The sequence below is a fragment of the Python bivittatus genome, unplaced genomic scaffold, assembly GCF_059951505.1.
Source record: "Python bivittatus isolate LINGU-HERP-01145 unplaced genomic scaffold, Pbiv_v1 ctg000080_np1212, whole genome shotgun sequence".
Classification (NCBI taxonomy): Eukaryota; Metazoa; Chordata; class Lepidosauria; order Squamata; family Pythonidae; genus Python; species Python bivittatus.
In genome coordinates, this window is record NW_028277035.1 from 1,611,542 (window position 1) to 1,637,323 (window position 25,782).

A 25,782-nucleotide genomic window follows, 5' to 3' on the forward strand; every position below is an offset into this window, starting at 1 on the left:
CTATTTTATGATGTTCAAATTGTTCAAATATTCAAGGATACTTAGTGCAAATTAGCTAACCCTATTTGCACACACTGCCATACAGTCACAGTGGCTAGAATAAGGCTACATTTTACACCCACTCCTCATTTAGTGACTGCGTTCCATTCCAATGACCAGGTCATTAAGCAAAATGGTCACTAAATGAACACGACAGAGAGAGAGAGACGCTGAGAAGATTGCTGGTTGCTGCCTTCTCATTCAGATTAAGTTCTCTTGTAGCTACGCCAGCATTACTCTCACTCCAGTGTGCCTTGTTGTCAGGCACATGAAATTTGGTTGGAAATGCGTGCATTGGTTGGAAAATGATTTTTTAAATAACTGTTCATTATCATCATATTTGCGGATGGTCGTTAACCAAGTTAGTTGCTAAACGAGGAGTGGGCATCTGCTAAAGAGGGAGACTGTATACCACATTGTTAACCATATGTTAGAAATGGGATAGTAATTATTCTGCATTGATTAAACTGATTACAAAAGCATTTTCTTACTGGAGGATAATCAGGTCTAAGGCTAAAGCAGACTTCTTCCAGAACCTGTTCTCCTTCTTCCAGTTTCTAAGAAATGTTTCAGATGTTCATATCTGGAAATAATCTGTCAATTGTTGCACTTCAATCTGCATGTATACTGCATGGGTGAGCTATGATACCATTCCTGATCACTCCTCAGGCAGCATGTATCATGGCACACATCATGGCTGAGGAGCTGGTCAGACTGCTGGCCCAGGCCTCCCAGTTTGAATGTGTACAGCAAAATACCATGTGCATTCCCAGTCAAGCAAATATTTGGCCACAATAATAAAATATGAGGAATTTCACCCAGATTGTGAAATAGAATCCACAACTGGAAATTTGGGAGCAACACACAAAGTATCAGCTAGTCCCAAAGCTATCAACGTGATATCAGGAGGGTTGTAGCAATGAAACATGTTTGCAGTTCCTTTTGTAAGGGTGCAGGGGTTTCCATTCTCTCTCAGCAGACACTGCAATAAAACTAGGCAACTAATGGAAAGAAATGTGTCTTAATTTCAAGGCTTCATTTGACCTATAGTTGATTATTTTTTGGCTTGTCATAATGGTGGCCTGGTTCTTGCATCTAACATTTGAGGTGGGAAGGTTAAGAGCCCAGAGTCAATTTGGAGTTAGACAGCATCAAAGTCACATCAATCAATCAATCTCCGGTTTATGGCTACCACAATGTGACAGAACATGTGACTCTGTGTTGCAACTGTGAAAAACATTAAAACAAAAATGTGGATGTTCCAGTTTTTAGAAATTGAGAGATCTGTGTTTGGTTGTACCGTTTCAAGAGCAGGTGGATATGCTGAATACACAAGATCTGTTCTGACTCCAGTTTAAAAAAAAGTGTTAGAAGACTCCTTTCTGATATGCTTGTCTTCTATACTTTTGTTCTGATTTGGAAGGTCCAGTGTGATGCAGGGCGTTACTGCTGGACTATATCTAGGAAGACATGGGTTCAAAAGTCTCATCAGCCACTCGGTTCACTAAATGACTTTGGGCCAGTAATTCTCACTCAGGCTACCTAACTTTATTGGTGAAGAAACTAGAGGGTGGGTTACACTGCATCATGTCATCCTAAACTCAGTGACAGATGTCTCAGCAGAAAAATGCAACCAACATACCCACCTGAGACCCACCTGGAGCCTGAACAATAACGTGCAGCACCCACACATTTATGACCCCAGTGAGAACTAAGACCTTGAAAATAGTAAAACAGATCACTGACATATCATGATCAAAAATGAGCCAAGTCAAGGTATCCAAGGACACCTTTGCTCCTTGATCACGCGATCTCCGGGAAACGGTGTCAACCCTCCCCTCCCCTTCGACAAACAAGACACCTCGGGAGCCGCACCGTGGCTCCTCGTTTGACCTCTGTCATCCCGGGCTGATCGAGCTACCAGAGATAATCCGTGCTCTCCAAGCGCGAGTCTCCTCCTCCTCCGCCGCCGCCGCCGCCGCTGGCGGCAGTCAAGGCGGCGAGAGTTAAAAGCTTCGCCCCGGCGGCCCAGCTGGGAAGAGGAGCGGGAGAAGGGAAAGGAAGGCGCCCCGGGGACCCCCTGCCAGGGAGGCAGCCGTCAGCCCCGCACGCCTCCCCTTGGCCTGGCGGAGCAGGTAAGAGGCAGCCCATCGGCTGGGATCCTGAGCCCGGGTCGCTTCGGCGAGATTTTCGGAGGGGGGCCGCGGAATCTTAAAGCTAAGACCATCCCCGCGCCGCGCCCTTCCCTTTTCGCTCCCCCAGCAGTGGAGCCGGAGGACCAGCGCGCGCCTGGGACAGCAGGCTTCTCTTTCTTCTCGCAGGGCAGGCGGCGGTGCTTGAGCTTCCTGTTTCCACGCGAGAAAGGAGCTGTCTCCCGCAATACTGTCTCCCGGGACCCGGCCTGAAACCTAGCTAGTCTCTCCTCGGAGGCGGGTTGGCCGATCCGCTAGGGCCGTCGCTTAGGACGGAGACGGGAATTCCCCAGAGGTAGTTGGACTGTGACTGGACCAGCCTTAACCCCTGACCGCGTGGTCTGAAGAGAAGGGCGCTCACCTCTGTGCTAAAACAGGCCTATTTCCATCATGGCCCCTCTGAAAACCAACGTGCAAAGATCCAGACCAAATAGGAGTCGTGATTGCCATTTTATCCCCGGAAAGCTGAAGGCAGCACAGATCTCTGTTCCAACAGGAAGCTAGCACCGTTTTTGCTTCCCGGAGAGGCAGTTGACTTGCGAAATGGGGAGAGTTGCTGAGAGATCTGTGCACCTGACTCTCCCTTCAGCCCTGAACTGACTAGCTCGCCAAATATACCTTATAGCAGGGTTTTTCAAGCTGCCTTCCTAGAATCCTAGAGTCCCAGGAGAACTGATGGGATTCCATGAAAGATTGGGGGGGGGGGACATTCACTTGCATGCAGTCGGTATTCTCTGGCTCAAACTTTGTCTCTGGCTCAGGGATTCCGGGATTTTTTTCCCTTAACTGCTTCCACAGCCTGAAAAAGTTTGAAAACCCCTGCCTTACAGGATCATCATGTAAGCTTTCACAGGGCAGATATCTGTAATACTAAGTGCTTCCAAATGAAGGCTTGTGAAATCATCCACCAATTATTGCACAATTTTATGCACTCAGGAAATCCACTGAAAATCCTCATTTGTTTTTTCAGCATATTTTTGCCTCTGTTTTTCTTTTTTTACTGTGGGAAGTTCTAGGTTTTTGGTTTTTTTTAAGAATGAAAAGTAATACAGCCTCCAGAAGGTTAGATGCCCTTTGAGTTATTATCTTGACTTTTTAAAAGAAGCTTTTTTAATGTCAGACAGAGGAATCTGTCATTGTTCTGTGCATATTCAATATTATCCTTTGTAGGTACCATCACTTTTCTCTCTTGGTTATCAGCAACTTTTTGTGGTATTAAAACAGTGTGTGCTTTCTTAAAATATTAAAGGAACAATTAAACACCAGGTAAATGAGTGTTATAGCATTATACTTATATACATCTATAATATAACACACAAATTTTACAAAGGTGAAAAAATATTTCTCGTTATTTTGTTTTCCTGTAATAAGATAGCTAATGAACATGACCAAAAAGTATTCGTTTAAATGTTTGCATTATAAGGGTGTTTGTAAAAAAAAAATCATTTAAGTGGTGTTTTATATACTAATGACAACATAATAAAAGAAGCCAGACAGTATTCTATTAGCACTATTTTAAAAAGGGTGTTCTGTTGTTTAAATGAGGTGATAAAATTTGCCCTTACTGCAAAGAGCATCAGCTGTGATAGGATAGAAATGGTTGTCCAATAAATCAGTGCCTACAGTATGTCAAAATGATACTCCTTTAAAAAGTTGGATAAGGGCTACAAAATGGATAGGATATGGTGGAATGTATATTCAGAAAATGCACAATATTTCTAGATAGTATGGAAAGCCAGTTACAATTCTACTCAGAGCTATGCAATGGCAATTTTTTGTATTAGCTGCTGTCAGAACACTTTGGAAGTGCCTGATGGATTTTCCTACATAGTATTTTGAAAACTTCATGTGAGTTATATAAAGTTAGCATGGGTAAGAAAACTCCAGCTGTAAAGCAAGAAGGAAGAAATATGCACAGGGCAGTAACCTTTTGAAAGAGCTGCTGCAGAAGAAAGTAAGGTGGGCTTCCCAAGAGGCCCACCTGTGTTGGCAGCAGCCGCAGAGCCAACGCTTGCCTTCCAGCCAGCCTATAAAGATCATTCTGAGGGGGGGTCCTCAGAGCGCTAATGATGGTATAGTGGCCGTAGCAGCTGCCTGTGCAGGCAAATGCCACAGACGCCTCATGGGGTGTCTTCAGCATAACGTGCCCCTCTGGGCACAATGAATCACCTTTGTGGTAATAATTCAGGGGGGCTGCAGGTGGGAGCAGAGGGGCCCCAGTTCTATCTGTGCTGGACTACAGGCTGGAGCAGCTGTTTCACTGGGCCTCATTGAAGGGCCAGCCCTGGCTCTTGTAGTGCTTTAGTCATAACAAGTGCATTCTGAGGCCACATTTTTTGCAAATCATAGTTCATTACATAAGTTGCCTGAGATGCTAGCCTGAGCTTTAAATATGTGGGCATGTGCTTGCAGGTGGGGTGAGTAAGAAGTGATAAAATGCAGGAAGTGTGTTTATATGGCCATTCTTAAAACACTAGCTGCTGATAGTAAAAACTTCCTGGCAGCAGTGGGTGAGCTTACGAGTGCATGAAATGGTGATAAGAAACCTTTATCCCATTTCAAGATGCTGGAGTCACAACTAAAGTTTTCCAGGTTAATTTAGTGCAGTGTTTCTCAACCTTAGCAACTTTAACATATGTGGACTTCAACTTCCACAGTTCCCCAGCCAACCATGCTGCCTGGGGAACTCTGGGAGTTGAAGTCCACATATCTTAAAGTTGATTTAGTGGTTTCTTGCTCAAATCTCCCTTTGAAGTTTGGTCAAGAATGGACTCTTTAAGGTGGGTCACAGTATGTCCTGGCGTAGAGAAAGAAATGTTCCCCAACTGATTTCTTAATATCACCCTTTCTGATGTCAGATTTATGTTTGGTTATCTTTTTGGGTTGAGCAGAACAGGCAACTTTTTTGTGGCCTAGTGTCACACTTCATATATATATATATATATTGAGCAGCCATAGGTGGCTAGGCAATGTGATAATTATCCCACAGCTATATATAAGAATGATTTCGGGATGGTGGGGAGGGGGCTGGGGAAGATTACATCCATTCCTGGTGATTGCATCCATGTAGTTTTCTGTAATGGATGTGGTTTGCCTTTTGTACTTTCTTCTGGGGTATTTTTTTTTTAATTTCCTAGGCTAGAAAACAGCCCTAGAAGTACTAATCAAGGCCAACTCTGCTCAGCTTCTAAAATAAATATGTGAAATGACTTAGTACACTTTGTGTATATACATATATTTTTTTTTGGTTCAATCCAATCTGTGAGTAGATAGGCTCTGAGGTCTACAAAAAACAGGTCTGGCTACTGCATATATCTACAGACTGAGGGTTTCAACCATTGTCTAGATACGGTCTCCTTTGTCTTATGTAGAGTACTGAATGGCCTTGTTGGCATATATCTTACGGAAGATGAACAGATACATGAACTCCTGATCTTGTCAGTGACATTATAAGGATCATAGTGGTATTGCGAGAGCAGAGAGAGGAGCAGTATCTTGAGCTTGGTTACAGAGTCTGGATACAGTGCTTGTGCCAGTAACTCACTGCTGTTGCTAGTGGTTTATATTGGAGGTTGTTTGTAAGCAAGCACCAGACTATAGTCCAAGTCTGGTTAAAGGGAATAGTCTTTATTCCTCATTAATAGAACACCTGAGTATTTCCCAAATAAACTACCTAAATAAAAAAAACCTCATATATTAATCTTCCTGCTAATGTATTGTAAAACTCATAGGTCACTGCTTATGCATTTGTGTTCTTGCATGCATCTAGGATGTTTATAAAATAACCAGAATTATTTAGGATCAGTCTGCTAAGTATGACTATGCTACTGAAATGGACTGCCCTACTGCCATTATGATCCATTCCTGTAATAATGAAAGAGATTCTCCTGTGCCTATTATGATTCCTCCGTTCTGTATAGAATTCTAGGTTGTGATTGCAAAGGGTGCCTAATAAACCAGTTGCACAAATACCTTTCATGGCGGAGCCCAGAGCACATGTTCTCCAACAATTTACAACAATTTAATCTGGAGTGGAAAGTGATTTGTTGCACACTGTACAGATTCAGAAGAGTTGCTTTTGGCCCTCACATTGGAACTGGTTGGATCCTACCGTTCCCTATCCTTTGTTCAGCATTCCTCTTATTATGAAGCAATAAGGAATACACATTTCAAGTAGCAAATTTGGAATAGGACTGTTTCTATCTTCAATTTATTTATGTGATCTTAATTTTACTTCCAGGCTGGACTAGGGTGTGGGCAGGTCATTTGAGCTTCTTATATGCAGTGTCTGAGAATGTCTAGGATCAGCACAGTCTTTCCTAATGTAATTCTCTTCCAGATCCAGGTCAGTTAAAAGATACACATGCACTACTGCTGCTTCCAGTGGGATTTCGGGGGCTCGAAAACCAACTGCTGCCGGCATTTCCCCCATTAGCCTTAGTCGCCTAACAGGAAGGGCACTGAGTGCAGATTGTGGATTCCCACCCCATCTGGCGTGGTGGCCGTGGCATTTGCCGCAGGCTGCAGCAAAGGAACCTGAGATGGGAAAAGGGTCACATTGTCAAACCTATGCCACGCCGGCCTCCATCAGGCTTCTCCATTCCCTGTCCAGCTTAATTATGCCAGAATTATTATTTATTTCTAAGAAAGAATATTAAAGCTTGCTGGTCTTCCCTCCCTGGTTCCCCCACCCCCCTCTTTGTGTCAGATTTTTGAAGTAGCAAGCCTGTGAGCAGGGACTGTTTTCTTATATAATCAACCGTTTTTTAAAAAACGGTTGATTCCTACTCTGAAAAGTTGGATAAAAAAATCAATTCCTTAAGTAAATAAATAACAAAACAAAGAAATGCCTATAAGAGAATCACATAGGCTAATTTATCTTGTTTGAGAAAGAAATGTGGAGGAAGAAGTACTGAGATTGTTCTTAGAACTGTGGATTACTTCCTAATTATTTTCTCTGTTAGGAAAAGTTCTGAGGAAGTGCATGGCATTTTTCAAGTGGACCGGTATAACCCTGACAAAGAGCACCAAAATACGTGTGGGCTTGCTTTTCTTGGCCGTTTGTGGCTGGGTAAAGTGATAGCCCTACATATTTCTCCCTGCAGAATAAATATATCATTTATTCTAGCTTATTATTTCTTTGTCTCTATTGCACATAAAATGTGTGGCATTTCTAGGGAAACTCGTGGTGCTTTGCACTTATGAACTCCCATAGCCTGCCAAGTTATGCGTGGCCTTCATGAAACCTTAAGTCTCTCTTAAGATACCTTCACAAGTAGCACCAAAAAACATTGGGAAGGGGTTTCTCTTATATTTTTTTAATAGATAAGTAATAGAAGGTATCAATAAAACCTTCTAACCCCTACAGATATTATATCAATGGTACGGGATAATGGATGCATGTGTGAATATGTCCTTAAAATGCATAATGGCATAGTAGAAGGGATTTGAAATTTAAAACCTGCTATCCAAACACCTGAAATTACAGACACAAGCAGCAGAACTTGTGCAAGAACACTGATTACAAGTCTGGTTGTGAAAAACAAATAATTGAGATTTACAAGCTTTGCCTTTTCCTGATACAAAACATTTATGATATTCAGCTGAGACAGCGAGGAGACTCCATGGGCCAAAAGCAGGTGAAAGGGAAAAGTAGTGAGGACAGAGTATTAAGTAATGCTTTTTTGCCACTGGAGGTATGCCTAACCCAATACCTACATCTTGTGACAAAAAAAACCAATAAAAAAAATAAAAGCCTGCCAAATAGGCTGCTTGTAGTTCCAAGAGGTTGTGAGTAAGACTGGGAAGCTCTCTAGAGAAACTGAACATTCTGCATGAACTATAGGTCAGTAGCTCCATTGCTGTCACCTTTGCACTGATCCAACTGTGGTTTCTCTCTTCATTTGCCTGCTGTCTTCCAATTAGGTGTTCTATGAAAAAGCACCTTGCAAAGATGGCCCAAGAAGGAGAGGCAGCCCCTAGGGTCTCCAAAGACCAGGATCGAGGATGGGCTTGGATGGTCTTAATAGCCACAGTACTGGTTCAAGGTCTAACACTGGGTTTTCCTTCCTGTGTTGGAGTCTTCTTCAAGGATCTGCAGCATGATTTCCAAGCTACCAATAGTGAGACATCATGGTTCCCCTCCATCATGACAGCTGTCCTCCATGCAGGTGGTGAGTATTTTATTTTTATTCATAACCTTCCTTAAAAGTCATCTAAGGTGATTAATGGTCCATAGAAAATCTCATGAAAATAGCACAAGAAGATGAATTGCTAACTAGCAAATAATGTTCTACTAAAGAGATCTACCAATGGAATTTTTTCTGTTCAAGCCTTCTAATATGGTTCTACTTCTAGACACAGAAGTATCTTCCTCCCTAATCTCCAATAGTATCTTCCTCTTCCCCCCAAAACCACTTTGTTTCTATCTGACATCTACAATCTCATGAACAATCAAAAGGATTTCCTAGATACATTAGTGGGTTCTGATTGAGTTCCATATGGTAATTGCTGCTTTTTCAAGTAAGGTAAGGTCAGAAAGCTAAGAATGATGAGTTCATACTAACTGTGTTGATATGTGCATATTCTATCATGTATTTGAGACCCAGTTTGATGTAGAGATTAAGGCACCAGAAACTAGACTGTGAGTTCTAGTCCCACCTTAGGCACAAAGTCAGCTGGGTGAATTTGGGCCAGTCACTCTCTCTCAGCCCTAAGAAAAAGGCAGTGGCAAATCACACACACATACATACACACATACTTTCTCAGTCATCTCTCTCTCTTTATCTCTCTCTCTCTCCTTCTCTCTTTAAAGTTGTTTCAAACAAAATAAATGTATTGGCTTTCTTTTCAAGGCCACTCTGTGCTCTGAGCCTGGGAGAGGAGTACTGAGAGTTTCAGCCAACAGATACCATCCCTCATATGCCCTTGAGGTAATAGGGAGAGTATTAAGCCAACTGAAATAATCTGAGCATTTTTTTTGTATCAGTCAAATCTTTATTACAGTCATTGACCAATCCAAAATTAGAAACAAAGCAAGAAAAAAAAACATTGGCACAAAAATCCATTGGCAAGATCCAGATAATACTCAGAGCCTAAATCACTAACCTAATTTGAAGAATCAGTTGGTGGACACAACCAGCTGCAGCACAAAAATGGGCCACATTAAGGGGTCATCCACACAACCATTTTGCTGAATTTTTCTCCTGTATTAGAGGTGGGAGAAAACCATATCAATTTAAATTGTGTGGTTCCCACAGCCTGCCCTTAATGTACACCCAGAACAGTGCTGTGCTCTGCTGTTGTGCCACAGCAGACCTATTGGGCCAATTGAACAGAACCAAGCTTGACTGTATTGTCCCAAAGCTCTTTTTCTATGCATCCTAGATTGTCCACTTGGGGACTTCTGTGTCATAAGAGGGAAAACACTACTTGCATCTGAAATGAGTCCAGACTGAGTAACATTTATCTGACAATAAGATACATCTGGTTTGTCAGTCAAAAACAGAGTGATATGAAAGAGACAAATACCTTAATAGAATGAGCAATACAATAGAAGATGTGACGGTAGAACATCCTCTGAGCCACAAGGGCAGATCCAGTCTCCCAAATTAAGAAATTTATTCTCCAAGGTTGCTGAGGAGAAAACGCTAAGGCAAGTCAGCGGAAAGGCCTTACACTACCTCAAAGTGGTTAGATATAAAACTTAACTCGTAGGTTGGAAAATATTCTTTTGTATTTTTATTTGCTGGGGGTGGAGGGAGGAATTCATGAACTTAACTAAATGGAGTTCTGTAATAAGAGATTAAAGATCATTATTCTTTGTAGAAATTAAATGTATTTAAAGTCCAACTGATATCCAGATTTATACAAAAATAACTTTAGTTGTAATCCAGCAGCTTCCAGCCTTTTCCTTTACATAAACCACAACACTGACATCAAAAGCTTTTGCAAAGCACCATGTAGGAAAACCATTTTTAATATGCTTAATAGATCTTCCTCCCCACTGGACCACTGGACAGACTACCAGTGGTCCATGGACCAGTTGTTCCACAGTTCTAGCTCTTTGCTGCAAGCACTGAGAAATTATTTAAAATAACTTCAGAAAAGAGAAAATATGGATAAGTGTAGGTTAACTTTCAATTTTTTTTTTTTTTTTTTTGCATTTTTATTGAGAGTGTGGAGTTGGAAAAAATGATCATTGTCTCAGCAGTGCTAGCAGCATCAAGACTAGGGAGAAGACAGGATGGAGAAAGGCAAGAATGGAACTTCAGTTGCATCAAAATGGATGCCCTGCCTGCTACAGGGATGAACCGAATGAGATGCATATTAGCACACATCAGAAAAGCAGTAGACTTGCTAGAATGTAGATGGTCAATTGCAGTTCTTGTTTGTAGCTTAATATTATTGTGGTTGGTCACACAGTCAGCCAGATATTTAGACTGGATTTGGATTTTTATCCACCTATCAAGTCCTTCCCAAGGACCTGGGATAGGCAGATGATGTTGTTTGATGCTGTTAAAGGTATCGTTTCCAAGTAAAGCTGCCTATTGCAATTGACTGATGGTGATTTTGTCAAGGCTAATGGTTTTCAAGTGGTGCTCCAGCTGTTTTGGGATTGCACCTAAGGTGCCATTATTATTATTATTATTATTATTATTATTATTATTATTATTACTACTACTACTACTACTACTACTACATGTACGCTGTCCAACTCTCAATGACTCTGGGTGGCTCACAACAATCAAACAAATTACAATAAAATTTTAAAAAAACAAAAAAAATAAAGATAGAGTTTGTAGCACTTAAGCTTTATTCCTATGCTTGTAATTGTCTTAAAGGCTGGTTGGATCCTGAATATTGCAGCAGTGTATTTTGCACACCTGAAAGATTTCATTAGCTTAGCATTCCCTGAGGTACCAGGTACACCTGGCTATTATCTCTTTTATAAGTGGGCCTGTGATAATAATATTGCGTCAGATCTTTAATCTCTGGTGTTGTTGTACTAGCAAGGAAAGGATTATGTTCTCTATTGAGTTGGGAAATTTAGTTGAGAAACTTCATTTGGTCATGATTTCTTTTGTCAATTATTCTATACCCCATAATAGGCTTTGCTTGGTCTTATATAATGCATGTATTATATCGTTATTAAACAATTGTCAGGAATTCTAATAGTACAATGTGAGCTGTTTTTATTGACAGGTATAGTTCATTGCCCACTGCCAGAAAGCACCACGCAGTATTCTTGATGAATCTGCCCCTTTACTTTAATCTGTATATGCCTGATCTATAAACAATATTCAAATATCAAACATTAATATTTATGGCAGCTTTACTTAAGTCAGTGTTGTGCAAACTTGGCCACTTTAAGATGAGTGGATTTCAACTCCCAGAATTCCCCAGCCAGCCACTCATCTTAAAGTGGCCAAGTTTGCACAACACTGACTTAACTGAATGGGGTACAGATGGTAAAATCTGTATGAAATCTCCACCACACAAAACTTCTTTTTGGCCAACCCTGTGCCCAAACAGAGCTAGGTAATCCTGTGGATCTTCCTCCAACCCATCCTATGCATTTTTACAGGTACAGGTGTGGCAGTAGCCCCCTGATTTTCTGTCTTAGACTCCTTCTCCTGATTCCTCTGTCTCTCCTGGCTTTCATGTTCTCTCTGTTTATTTGGACAGGTTATAAGCTTCCGGGGAGTAGGCCTATGCCTGTCACTCCAAAACTAACATCTGATGGTTTATCTTGAAATCCACCAATATCCCAAATGTCACCCTCCTTTTATCATGAACTTCTGGAAATTCTACAGCTATCCAGACTCTCTTTTGCAGCTTAGTAAGATGGACAGATAGAGAACCAGTTTGGTGCAGTGGTTAAGGCATCAGGCTAGAAACTGGGAGACTGTGAGTCCTAGTCCCGCTTAGGCACAAAGCCAGCTGGGTGACCTTGGGCCAGTCACTCTCTCTCAGCACTAGGAAGAAGAGAAGGACAACTCACTTCTGAAAAACTGTGCCAAGAAAACCGCAGGGACTTGTCAGGCAGTCTCCGAGAATTGGACACGATTGAATGGATTAAAAAAAAGAAAGATGTACAGACAAACAAACAAAAGGAAGGAAGTTTTCTAAGTAGAAACTGCCCGGAGTCACTGGGAGTCGGGCAGCAAATACATTTAAATTATTATTTATTATTGTTATTAAGCAGCAGTATAATGGAGAAACAGGATCTGAATATCAACCATCAACCTTAAAGGTCCAGACTTTCTAAGGGTTTGAATCACAGTGGATCAGCCTTGCCTTTGGCTGACCCCTAACTTGCAGTCAATACATCTTGTCTCGTACATGTGCCTCCAGAGCTCACATGACTGACTTGATTATATAAACTATTGAGAAGGAGGAAGAGATATTTAAGCTCCACACTGATTAATCATGCAACTGGATAATGCTAAGTTGTGCAGGGGAAAACATGATTCTTAGATTTTTCTAAACAATAATCTAAAGAGACAGTCTCATGACCCTTTAACATTTAATAGTAAAAAATAGAGAGGTGTATCAGAAAAAAATCCTATATTCTGGGGATTCAGAGAGCAACACAGTTGACCTAAAAGACTGACTAAAATGTAATACTGCTTAAGAAAAGTATATTGACCATGTTAATCTAGGATTGCCAGCTAGCCAGAATGAAGCATTGGTTAGCTCTTGTGCCATGACAACCCTAGGTTAAACAGCAAGCATATTGATAGTGAATGCTGAACAACTTATATTAATTTTGTCATTATCTGCATCAGGAGAGGAGTACATAATTGTTCTTCTCAAGTCATAATCATATTAGAGAAACATTTAACATTTCTACATTTTAAATGTCTTAAATATGAAAAAGTAACTTGGATCGTTGCCTCTTTGAGAGTGGGGGAATAACTGCCTGCCTCAAATGAGTCAGAAAGGACCCTTTCTGAAAGGACCATCTGAAAGGACAGTATCTCAGTTTTCGACAACTTTCACCCAATCTTCAGCGCTTGTTTTCTCAGAAGGTTTTGGAAAAGGTGATTTCAGCTACAGAAAACTCTAGAAGAAATGGATTATTTGAACCATTTTTATTCTGGATTCAGATCTGGGCAGAAACCGCTTTGGTCTCCCTGACTGATGGCCTATGCTGGGACCTGGCTATGGGGAGTGCAACCTTCAGATCCCCATTTTGTGTGAAGTTACATGGGTGAGGGCCTGGAGGCTCCCCTTCTGGGGGTTACATTATAGAAAGCTTTCCCCCTAAGGTAAGGGGAGCCTCAATTTGGTTTGTGTTTTGCAAAACCAGTAAAATCTATCCTATTTTGATGTATTTGGGATGGATGATGGATCTGAATTGCCTTTGTGATTTCTTACTGCATTTGTACTTTTGGCTTCTGTACATCTCCTTGAATCACAAAAAGTTGTGGCAGTATAGAAATGTTTCAAGAAGACCTGGGCTTACACTGTGATAATGCTTCCTGGGTGATTTTGGAACAGTCACTGCCTCTCAGCCATTCCTATCCACAGGTTTATTTTAAAAATAAAGGAGGCAAGGGAAGCAGAACCATCTATGAGCCTCTTGGAGGATGAGTAGGGTAACAATGAACAATAAATACATTTTTATGAATGTATAATCTGTCCCAGCACTTTCAAAGTTCAGGATCAAGCTTCTTGTGATCAAGAGTGAAAAAAACCAACCCTTCCCTAGAACATTCACCCTTCTTTGTTCTGTTGAGTTTTTATTAATTACTGTATATGCCTGGCTGTTTCTCTTCCTTGTGCTCACTCTATAAACAACATGAAAGTAGGGGGAAGGAGCAGGGTGTCACCTTGGGCTGAACTGACCAACCACACCACTGATGGGGAAACATGACCAATTAGGAAATTCACCATCATGTTGTTCTCAAGGACACACAGGAATAAACAGGCTGACTTTGATTTGCCCCAAGTAAGGCCTACAGCTGAGTTGACAACTTTTTGAGATTGACAAGATAGAAAGGACAAGGGGGTATAGGAGAATCCTCCACACTGTATGACCACATCTACCTCCACCTCGTGGAAAATAAAATCTGACCCAGCTGTCTTCAAGGCAAGTCTACCTGTAGCACTATAAATGAGGAGGACATTTGAGATTTAATCTGCATATATTAAAAGTTGCCAGCATTTGTTTGAGAGAGTTCATGCATCTTTAAGAAGCACTTGAGAAGGGAAACAATTATTGTCCACTCCAGAAACTTTACAGGTATAGGGCATTTCCTGCTCTCTCCAATCTGATGCAACAGGAAGACAAAAGGATCTGAACTTCTGTGGTCTTGGAGCCTCTCATCTAAATGTCAAAGCTCAGAGTAGTGCTGGCTATCAGGGGTGTCTTGCATGGTTGTGGCTGCCATCTTGACCCCCCTGTAGGCAACTATGCCCCCCAAATTTTCTAATGTAAAAACTGGCTGACCTGAGAATGTGCCTAAGAAAATACAGGTTTAAAGCAGAGAGCAAATCTGCAGCCTCAGACATGCAAAATTCTATCCTTTCCATAAAGCAATAATTCAAGTGCAGCCTTGTCTGGTGAAATGGAGGGAATCCAAGAAGGCTGCCTAGGCAAAGAGGGTTGAGCTCTACTGTCACACATGCTTGAGCAGGGCAAGGCCTCACGCTGGCAGCTGATGAGATGGCAACTGGAATGACAGCTCTTTTCTCAGAGAAGGACACCTCATTCACTCAAAAAAGAACAAGGGTACAAAAAGCAGCCATTCCAGCTTATTACAAATTATTATTGTTACACTTCACTTCCCATTCACCCCTCCTACTTGCTGGTGGTAATTTCCTAAGCCAATCACACCCAGAAGGAAAATTGAATGTAGATAAACTATTTCTCCATGAAAAAAAAAAATCCTTGGGATACTTGTAAAGAAAATAAACTATGACATCTATGTATGCTGCTGTAAACATGACTAGGTAGTTCACAGCTTGATTATATTAGTAATAAATTATCCAATAGTAAATATTAGTAGTAAGAATTTCTATACAGCAACCTAGTGTTTATAGCTTCTTCTCAATCTCAGGAGCACATTTCTCTTAGTTTTACATTCCTGTTAAACAGTGTCTTTATTCATATTAATTTCCTGCTTCATCTGAAGTATTTACAGACTTGAATACTCCTTATGTCAGTTATGCTGACCTTGTTCCTTGTTTGCCACAAAATACTCAGATTGAGATCATATTCACATCTCTCAGAGATTTTTTTTTTTTTTAAACATGGGAGCCATTCATCTTCTGAACTGCTTCTGAAACTGGCATCCACACCGTTCTTCAAGTTCAGATTCCTAAATGCCATTAACATTCAGGTAGGCCAAACATGGAATGAGAATAGTCATGCCAATAGTCTGTATGGGATACTTTTGTTTTTTCAAATGCAGGATTACTTTATCTTCCTTCACAACTCCATGTTTATGTAATGTAGCTTTGACTATGTCAGCGGCAGCAGCAGCAATTGTACAGGGAGGAGCAGAGAGCATAATGTAGAGATGTTGGACAAGGATTGGGAAGACCAGGTTTCAGCTTGTCTTTCACTATGGAAACTCATTGGGTAACTAGTTATACTTTCTCAGCCCAACCTACCTCCCAGGTTGTTGTTGTTGCAGAGATAAAATGAAGGGAGATTCCCATAGAAATGGGATATATATCTAACAAAATTATTTGACTCTGCTGGTCACAGTACTTCTGAATTTGAATCTGAAATTTGTACTTTAATGTTCACTTTGGAGTCCTTGGTGCTTTCTGAACTTGGTTGTTTGACTGCAGACATTTTATTACCCGACTAGGTAAAATCATCAGGGCACTTTTCTGCAATGTTTCACTATTCAGGTCCTCTTTGTAGCATTTTGGTGGAGCGATTTGGCTGCAGGATAACAGTCATGCTAGGAGGCCTCCTCAGCGGAGTGGGCATGGTTGCCAGTGCTTTCTCCAAGTCTCTTAGCGAGCTTTACATAACAGCTGGATTCATCACTGGTGAGTACAGTAAATGCACAATGGGATGGCTTCTACAATTTCCTGCTTGGTTCGTTTTCAGAGTTTGTACGCCTACATAACATGAATCCAAGTTGCAAATGGTGATAGATACTATACATATGTATTGTGATGCTGATTCAGATTCTATCTCAGTAGCCTCAGTAACGTTAAAAAAGCTCATCTCAGTTATCTGCAATGCAGTGATACTAATACTAGCTTGTATTATCCATGGTTGCTATTTCAAATTTCATCAGGGGAATAGAGTTTTTAATAGGATGTGGGGTAAGAGTCTTTCAGTAAGTTGGCTAGATATGTTCTTTTTGGAATTATTATTAAGTAATGTAGATTAAGAATACCTGTTGATATCCTACTTTTGTTCTAAGTGTACCCTGAAATAATTCATTTAATATACTTTCAGCACATGTGCTAGGTGAATTCTGACAATATAAACATGCACACACAGACATGAATAAAACAAATGTCATCACTGCAGATTCATATTATTTCGTTTTTCTTTATTTAAAGGCCTAGGATCATCTTTTAGCTTCCAAGCAGGAGTCACAGTACTTGGTTACTATTTTATACAACGGCGAGCACTAGCCAATGCCCTGGCCTCCACAGGTGTCTCCCTTGGCCTTACACTGTGGCCGCTGATTTCCCAGTATCTGCTTGATGAGATGGGCTGGAGAAACACATTTCTAATCTTTGGGGGAGTGCTGTTGAACTGCTGTGTGTGTGGGGCTGTGATGAGGCCAGTCCCAGTCAAGCTGCCTGCCCTTTCCTTGAAATCTTGTTCTGAACAGTCAACTGAAGGAGTACACCTGCCTAATGGTAACACTTTGCATCATAAAGAACAATGTCAGTCAAGATATACTGCATGTTTCCAGACCCTGAAGAAGTACCTAGCTTTTGATATCTTCTGCAAGAACAAAGGCTACCAAATCTATACCCTCGGAGTTACCTGGATGGTGATGGGTTTTGTGCTGCCCCTCGTTTACTTGGTGCCCTATGCCATCTTGAATGGAGTGGAGGAGCAGAAAGCAGCTCTCCTCATTTCCATTATCGGGTTCATCAATATATTTATGCGCCCAATGGCAGGCCTTCTCTCAGGCCTTAGTGTCTTCACTGGCAGGAGGATCTACCTCTTTAGCTCAGCTGTGATGCTCAATGGCCTCAGTAACCTCATCTGTGCTGCTTCAGCTGAGTACAGTATTCTTGTCCTCTACTGCCTGGTCTATAGTGTCTCCATGAGTGTCATCGGTGCACTTCTCTTCCAAGTGTTAATGGAAGTGGTGGAAATGGACAGATTCTCCAGTGCCCTGGGTCTTTTCACCATCTTGGAAAGTATCACCATTCTTATTGGACCTCCTCTTGCAGGTAAGAGGTGTAAGGATTTGGGCCCAGAGGTATTGTTGATATAGATATTGCATGTAATCAGAATTCATAGTATCATAGCATTTAAGAGATCATTTATACCATCAAATCCCAATCAGATGGCTGTCTAGCCTCCGCTTGGAACACATCCAGTGAAAGGGAGCCCACCATGTCTCTTGGTTCCATGCTCCTTTTAGCATTTGTGATACAATTCTCTGCAGAATGATTACTACAGCTCTAAAATGGCAAGTATTAAGGTTTTAGAGATTTAAGACTACAGCAGTCAGCATAAAAAACAAGGGATTATGTAGGAGTAGCAACCCAGCAATTTGCAAATAACTTTCCTTGATAGACAATCTAGCCTTTAATTTATCTTCTTTTGCTTTTAGCTGTGATACCTATCTTCTTATTCTCCCTAATCCTTGCCATAGCCAAATTCTACTCCAGTAAATCTCATTATCCATCTTTCAGATGTTGCCAAATAATCTAAATCCCACAGTAATCCAGGTTTGGCAGACAGATGTGAGAAAAATAAGCCTCAAACTGGCATGGAAATACAGGCAGGAAAAAGAGTTAAATCCCCTCTTTGCTACTTCTCTGATCTCAGTTGCTTGCTTTCTCAAGAGAGACTAGGATACATTTTAGCTAAAATGTAGGCATAAGTAATTAATATATCACCTTATATCAAGTCAGATTTGATGCATATATATGGGTGTTTGCTATAGGAAACAGGTGAATTTTAACAAGATGATGTATCCTCAATCAATATTCCAGGGAGTCTCAATTAGCCATGGCTCTCTGGTGAATATCCACTGTTTCAACAAAAACAAGAGAATCATATGCATATGAGTTATAAAAGATTGCTTTAACTCTTGGAATTGACATAGCATATTTTGAATGCAAAAATAAAAATATTCTGATTGCAGTGGAATAAATCATCAAATATCAACTGCAATACAAGTCTTCTCTTTCCCTCCCTCCCTCCCTAAAATGGGTGCAACTGTATTCTTTGGCTCACCAAAAAAATCTTCTAAAGACCAATATAACATCCGTTTTTGAAAATTTGTAGTGGCGAAATCTTAAGCATTTTTACTCACAAGTGAGTCTTTCTCCCTGGGGAGTATGCTGATACTTACAAATATATTATAATTCTTACACAAGAATTATGTATTAATAGGCAGAGATAAAAATTAAAGAAAACAAATGAAATACATTCTTTTCCTTTCTACCTGTACAGATTAACTCTTAAACACATTTGGGAGTTTAAGTTAAATATCTTTGAAACATGTTTAAATTTGAGATGAATAAATATTTTATATCATTTAAAGACTTTTCTGAGATCCATCAGTCCATTGCGTATAATTAATCAGTTGGATCCAAAGAGTTTTGATTCTCTTTAGAGCATCTGTTAACAGAAGCAGCAGGTGATTTTCACCAATTCTTCCTACTTGAACTAACTCCAATGCCCATTAGGAGTCTATACAAACCCTCTAGAATAGATTTTGATGCTTCTTGTATTTCATTAGTGGACACTAAGAAACACTTTTTTTGATGTCCAGGCAATTTCAATATCTAAAGACTTTTGGAAAGCAGAATTTTAAATCCATATGTAGCAAGCCATTTTTTTTCATTCTTAAAATACAGTTGACTGTATACTTAGCAAATGATGACGTGCTTTTATTAAAATATACTGGAAATGATGGAAAGCAAGTACAGTATTCAATTACCTGCAAGGGCCAAACAAACATCTAAAGGGATCTGGGATCTGCTTCAGATAAGAAGCAGATGTGATTTTCTCTTAGAACAGATGTGGGATGTGGATTGCTGTGGAATATTGTTGAAGAATTATATTTATAACAGAGAGTTAATAAGTTGACTTATTTGTTTAAATGGGACACAATAATTGATCAGCTCAAGACAAAACTAGGTGGCAGTTGCAGAAACTTTGTATGCTGTCAGCTAATACTGATGGTATAAGAGTTAGGGGTGGCAAAATTTGAAAGTAGAGGAAAGCAAAGGTAATTAGTATCACAATGATTCTGGGTCAACAGTTATATTAAATTTCTTATCCTTGTTGATACTCCTCTGCCAAATGTAGGAAGCCAGTTACTGACTTCATGGGTTGTGCTAGCTCTAGACCAGACTTCATAGACCGTTTTAGGTATTGATCCATTGGTGGCTGAGTATTCAAATATCCTGAATCTACATTTGATCTCCATATAGTATATGCCTTGTCTGCGTATGCTTTTCTCAGTCATGTATCTTTTCTGTTTCAGGTCTTCTTGTGGATGTTACAGGACACTTTAGTTATGTCTTCTATGCTTCCAGCTTCTTCATGGTGTCAGCTGCTCTCTTCATGGGACTTAGCTTTTGCACAATGGAGGCCAAGAACAAATTGAAAGAAATTAATAAGCCACCACCTGAAGATCCCTCCAAGGGAAAATACATAGAAGTGCCAACTGAATTTGGGCCTATGAAGAATGGTCCTCCTGAAGTAATCTATATAACAAGCATCTGAATGCAAAGGAGCTGGAGGAATATTGTATTATGTGAAAATGCAAAAGGGGGGGGAAGGGACACGACACAGAGAGAAGTGCCTTTTTTTGTGTGCTGACCTCCTTCCTGCTATAATGGTCTCAACTGGGTTGGGTTCAGATTTCTAGAGAAATTATCCAGATGAGAAGATATAAACCCAAAGCCACCTATGGAGCACTTTAAACAAAATGTATAGGATGCAAGTCTTATGACAGCATCTGATATTACTTGAAGCATAACAATTGTTGTTATCAGGTTTTTTTACAGACTCTTAGTAAAAATAGGACATTCACCCTTTGGGTTATGAACTACCTTGTTCTCTAAAAAAAAAAAAAGCAAACCCAGCATAATATTGCTTATACAGGACATTTGGTTTTGGAGAGGCCAATTTGTTGTAGTTAAGCTTGTATGAAGTCAATTGGCTGACTTCTCTCCAAGCATAGGTCCAGAATTCTTATTTATTGATCTTTACTGCTAGTTTCTTGAATGTTAAGCAGAATTGTTCATCCCTGTTTTATAATTTGAGGGCATTTTCTAGAGGAATATATCATGCCACTTAAAGCAGCCTGAGTGGATTTATATGCACTGCTGTAACCAAAGTGAATCTTTTCTGCATTTCAAGGCCTTTTTGTGGAGACAAAGTCTCAACACTGAAACTGCAACTTAGAGTAAAAGTGGATAGCTCCAAAGTGCCTATACATTAACCAACAGTGTCTTAAATTTCTTTTCTTCCTCTTGGAATATATGTTGCTGCAAAGAAAGTGTCATGACCATAAGCTGAGATAGTCATTTTATTTTTCCAAGAATAGTTCTTGGGACTGGTAGACCATATCACTTTCAAAAGGCCAGTACAGTCATCTATGTTCTTGTCTTTAGTGAGCTATAGTAGGCTTCCATAGTCTCTATAGAATCAACTCTATACATAGATAATAATATGTATATGAGTAAAAAGGTCATCTTGTAGGTTTAAAGGAAAATTAGGTCGAGAAATGCTGCTTCTCTAAAGCAATAGGTCGAAATCAAGACCATCTCTGTTCTGGACTGAAATTCTCAACAAAACTATACTATTAAGAGGATGGTACATCTCTGAAATATGTTTCTTAAAGGGATTATTTTATTCTGAACTTGATCTGCTTTGCCTAGTTTCTTTAAAATAGCAGTATTTATATTGGAACGTGAATATGTTTCAGTCCAGGCTGGTTGCTTGCTTTTGACAGTTCAGACTTTCATTTCACATTCTGCTGTTCCAGTTCTAATCTCTCTGTAAACATTCACCTTATTTAAGCCTTGTGAAGTCCAAAGTGGTTTTTAATGAAAGAGAATTCTGCCTAGGAACTCAAGCACTTTAAGACATACAGTTTCAAAAGAGTGATGTTGAAATGAAGTAAGAAGGAAGTCACAGCCCTACTGATCAACCTAAAGTTGATACTAACCTATATGAATTGAGATGACAGGAATGCAGGATTGGCCCAAAGCATCTTGAAGTCCTGAAGCATTAAAATTAATTTATCATTAAGATTACTTTGTGCTTCGAAGAACTGTCAGGGGGATGTGGGGAGGAGGAGAAAAGGAATTTACCAGAGCTGGATGAGTGAAGTTGAACATGCAGATGCATGGCCACAAACATGGCTTGGAAAACCCTACAATGAAAGCCATATCTCTAAACTTTTGAAGATTGGATGTTTTTTCAATATGATACAGTGAAAATCTTGAGACTCTTTTGTATGTGATTATCTGTGAATGTAGTTAACACATGGTTGAAAGTGGAAAAGATAACTTAAATATAAAAATATATCTGCATAGGACAGACAAAATATGTTTTCAATCTTAAGCACAGTTCCATTATTAAAAGGCTGCTAACAAGGTTGGAGTTTGACAAATTGGGGTTTCCAGGGAAGAAATGGCAGAGCCAGCAACCGCAGAAGAATGAAGAGCCAGCAAGTAGACCAGCTCTTCATAATTCCTCTCCAGACAAGGAGAGGACTTGAGATTGCCCACAAGTATTCCATACAGTTATTCCTTGCAAGGAGACCACAAGACAGTGCTCCCCAGCAGGTTTAGAGCTCTGGGAAATGATGTAATAGCCATCTTGCTCAAACTGCAGTCGGTGCCTTTGAAAGGACACTGGGTTCGCATGCTTCCTTTTCTAATCACTTTCAGAAATTGCTTGTCAGCTATTAGGAACCTTTGGACTGACAAGTTTTACAGCACCGGGTGAGTTTCCTTCAATCCTTAATGAAATAAATTTTAAATACAAGTTTAAGGACTTTATTTTTTTTCCTTTTGGAATAAACAGCAAAAGGGTGATTAGAACTTTGATTTTGGAAAGTTACAAACAGACTAAGGGTCCAGCTGGATTAGAAATAAGATTTTGTAATTAATTATAAGAATCCTTCCTATGGGAAAATGCTTTTGTTTTGAATTTTCTTTAAAAAACATAGGATGAGACTTTGAAGGTTGGATACTAGAGGGAACCAGAAAGAACTAAAGATTATAATTAAAGAAGAAGAACACTTAAATTTGACTTACTAATACAGAATGGAACAAAATATTTTAACATTGGACTTATTGAAGGATATTTTTGAACAATGGACCCAGAAGTTAATTTTAAAAGTGTGTGCCTCTATAGATAGACTGTGTTTAAAAGATATTATAGAAGAGGAACAAGTTTTACCAGACAAGATTGAAACTGATGTGAAAGTAGATTTGAAAATGACAGACTGCAAGAGTGATATGGAAAAAGATGTTACACTGGATATACAAATGAAATTGGCTGATGCCTTAATAATTGAAAGGGATGTGCAACTGGCAAACCAAAAGAGTGTCTTGGATAACTTTATAACATTGGATCTATAAAAGAGATCTGTTAAATTTCTGAAGGATTTCGTGAGAAGGGACAAAGAAAAAATGAAAAGAAATCAAGTTCTAGGACATGATTTGAAAGGACTAAAGATCAAGATTGTTAAAAGTAAAAGGAAGGAATTTAAAGTTGGTTTATTTGATCAAGGTTAAAATAGATATGTTGTTATCTCTGGTAACCCTTAATGGACTTTTGCTGATCAGGACTGAATGATGAGGCTTTAAGGATTTGTTTATAGACAAGAGATGGGATATGGGAAGTAGAGATCATTTGTTATATTTTAAGAGAAGGTAATAAGTTACTAAGATTGTTTATACTTGTGATGAAAGGGGAAGTCATTTCTTTATATATTTTTCTTTTGCTTTACTATACTATTTTTCTTTTTCTTTTTTCTTTTCTGCACTATTTTCTTTTTATTCTTTTCTTTTTATCTTTTTAACTGTAATTTTTAATAAAATTACTATTAAAAAAGATTAGAGTTTGACAAATTCATGAGGGATACTTTGACCTATTGTCGATAACACTAAGTGGAAATTTTAAGTATACTTCCAACTACCAGATTGGTAGCAGTAAGGGGTCACTGCTATCTTTATGCCCATTTTTTAAAGATGTTTTGGGGTCATCTGGCTGGCCAGTGTATTGGAAACGGAAAATTACACTAGGTAAACTTTAGTCTAACCTCCTAGGTTTCTTACATTATACAAAACGAAATACCCACAAAATCTAATGCAAGAATGAATTTAGTAATAAAAGTTATTCAATATTAAATGCCCCTCATCCAATGAATAGAGCCTTTCTTTTGAAAGGTGTAAGTTACCGATAGGCAGGCAAGCAGGTTAGATGGATTTGGAGCAGAAAATGACCCCTAGATAGACTTCTGTCTTAAAGTAATTTGCAATGTCTTAGTTTCAGGATTGTGGTCAATTTATTACTAGATAATAAATTTACTGGAAATCTTATGGGAAGCCTTTCAAATATCTGTGTAAGTCAAATGCACTCAGTAACATTTGCGAACTTGAAAGCACTAAAGTGTATCAGCAGACAAGCTTTTGAAATGTAACAAACAGCCATTGTGCTTGTTTCAGGATTAAGAAACATCTTGTTATTTCTTTTCTCAGAACATACCATTTGAAAAGGGTCCAAGTCTGCTTTTTTCTATTATTTTTGAATAAAGCATATATATATATAAAGATTTTTGAAGACTCTGTTTCAGTTTTGCATATGATCACTAATATATAGGTTATGGTGCGTTTCTATAATTTCCATTGAAATTTCAAACAAAAGTTGATAATCATATCTCTGGGAAAGCAGAGGCTGGTAAGATACAGCTTTTACTGGAATGGGTCAAACCAATACTCAAACCCTTCTAAGACTTCTATATTTCCTTGCTTGTCAGTCATATCTGTTATTTTGACCCTGTCAGAAATGGGCTCTTTTATTTTCTTCACTGAGGATAGGAATACTAACTTGTCTGGTCCCAGAAGAAACTAATGGTCTCATGGTATTTTTAGTGCTCTTCATTATTCAATAAATTAAAACTATGAAAGTTGGGAGATACCTAAGGCCAAATTTAGCCCTTCAAAACATACCTGCCTCTTCCCTTACAATTGTCCTGTAAGTGTTTGGAATACTATCCCAGAGACATTTGGATTAATTTATAATTTCCTAGTTCCATCTTGCAGTATCATCATTTGCCTCTTTGTCCATGCCTCACTTCTACTTTTAACACCATGTTGTTTTTAGCTCTATATCTCATTATGCAGTTCTTTTCTACTTGATCATCAAGTCCTGAAGCAGAACTGGTTTCTTCAGGCTTTCTAAGTTGGAAGGCAGGAACACTCTGCTTTAATTAAATTCCTAAGCCAGAGAATACAACACCACTAGTTTTATTACACAACAAAGAAACCTAGCAAAACTGAAGGAACAAGCCCATAAGAATCTATTCTCACTCCCCTTGACCTTTCATTATCACTACTCCATAATCTAGCAGCTAGATTGCTTTTAGAGAAGATACTAATCAAATGACAGGACTAAAGTTAGTTTCAAAAAGAATACTTATGAGTCCCTCTGTGCTGAGAAAGTAGAGCAATCCCTTAAGTTGCTGGCCTGTGGAGGAAGACGATTGATAAATATCCAACTTTTCCCTCTACTTTATTGCCATACTAAGCTTTCCTCATCACTGTTCTTGGCACAACTAAAAGTTGCTATAATTATTCCACAGAAACATATGACAACAATAAATCCGCGGATTGTTGATCTGCTGTTTTCTAAGTCACCCAGTAATTTTTATTCTGAAACAACTCGCAAGATATTGCAACAGTTTAAGATGGCCCCAACCCTTTAGGCTTTTCGGAAGGCCTTGAAGACCTGGCTTTATGCCCAGGCCTGGGGCCCCGAGCACGTGAAGGGCCCTGTTTCATGGTTGTGCTGATACCGACAGTTTTTAAAGATCTCTTGGCTGCATTTATATTATATTTAATTTTTTGTGCGGTTTTAAATGTTGACTGTTTTTATTGTTGTTAGCTGCCCAGAATCACTGGTCTGAGATGGGCGGCTATATAAATCGAATAAATAAATAAATAACATCAGATGATACCACAAGTGTATGATTTTAGCCAGTCCTATAATGCTCCAATTTTCAAAAAAGAGAAGTTTAGAGGAAAATTCCTAGTTACATATAGGAAATGTGTACCATGCAAGCAACCTATCTGGTATCTCTTCCATGGTCACAATGAATATTTCCATGCTTTCCGTAATCAATTCTGTACC

The 25,782-nt window shown here is 39.4% G+C and overlaps 1 protein-coding gene and 1 long non-coding RNA gene across 2 annotated transcripts in view; one reads left to right on the forward strand and one right to left on the reverse strand.

Annotated features, from left to right (window-relative positions):
* Positions 1 to 25,782, reverse strand: part of LOC148216601 (uncharacterized) — a 58,598-nt gene that overhangs the window by 31,395 nt on the left and 1,421 nt on the right. The window lies entirely within an intron of this gene.
* On the forward strand, positions 1,787 to 24,548 carry SLC16A5 (solute carrier family 16 member 5). The gene is made up of 5 exons (XM_007443810.4): positions 1,787 to 2,174; positions 8,157 to 8,404; positions 16,101 to 16,244; positions 16,770 to 17,621; positions 19,895 to 24,548. Exons 2-5 carry the CDS (start codon positions 8,164 to 8,166, stop codon positions 20,134 to 20,136), a joined length of 1,479 nt encoding a protein of 492 aa, XP_007443872.1. The 5' UTR covers positions 1,787 to 2,174; positions 8,157 to 8,163; the 3' UTR covers positions 20,137 to 24,548.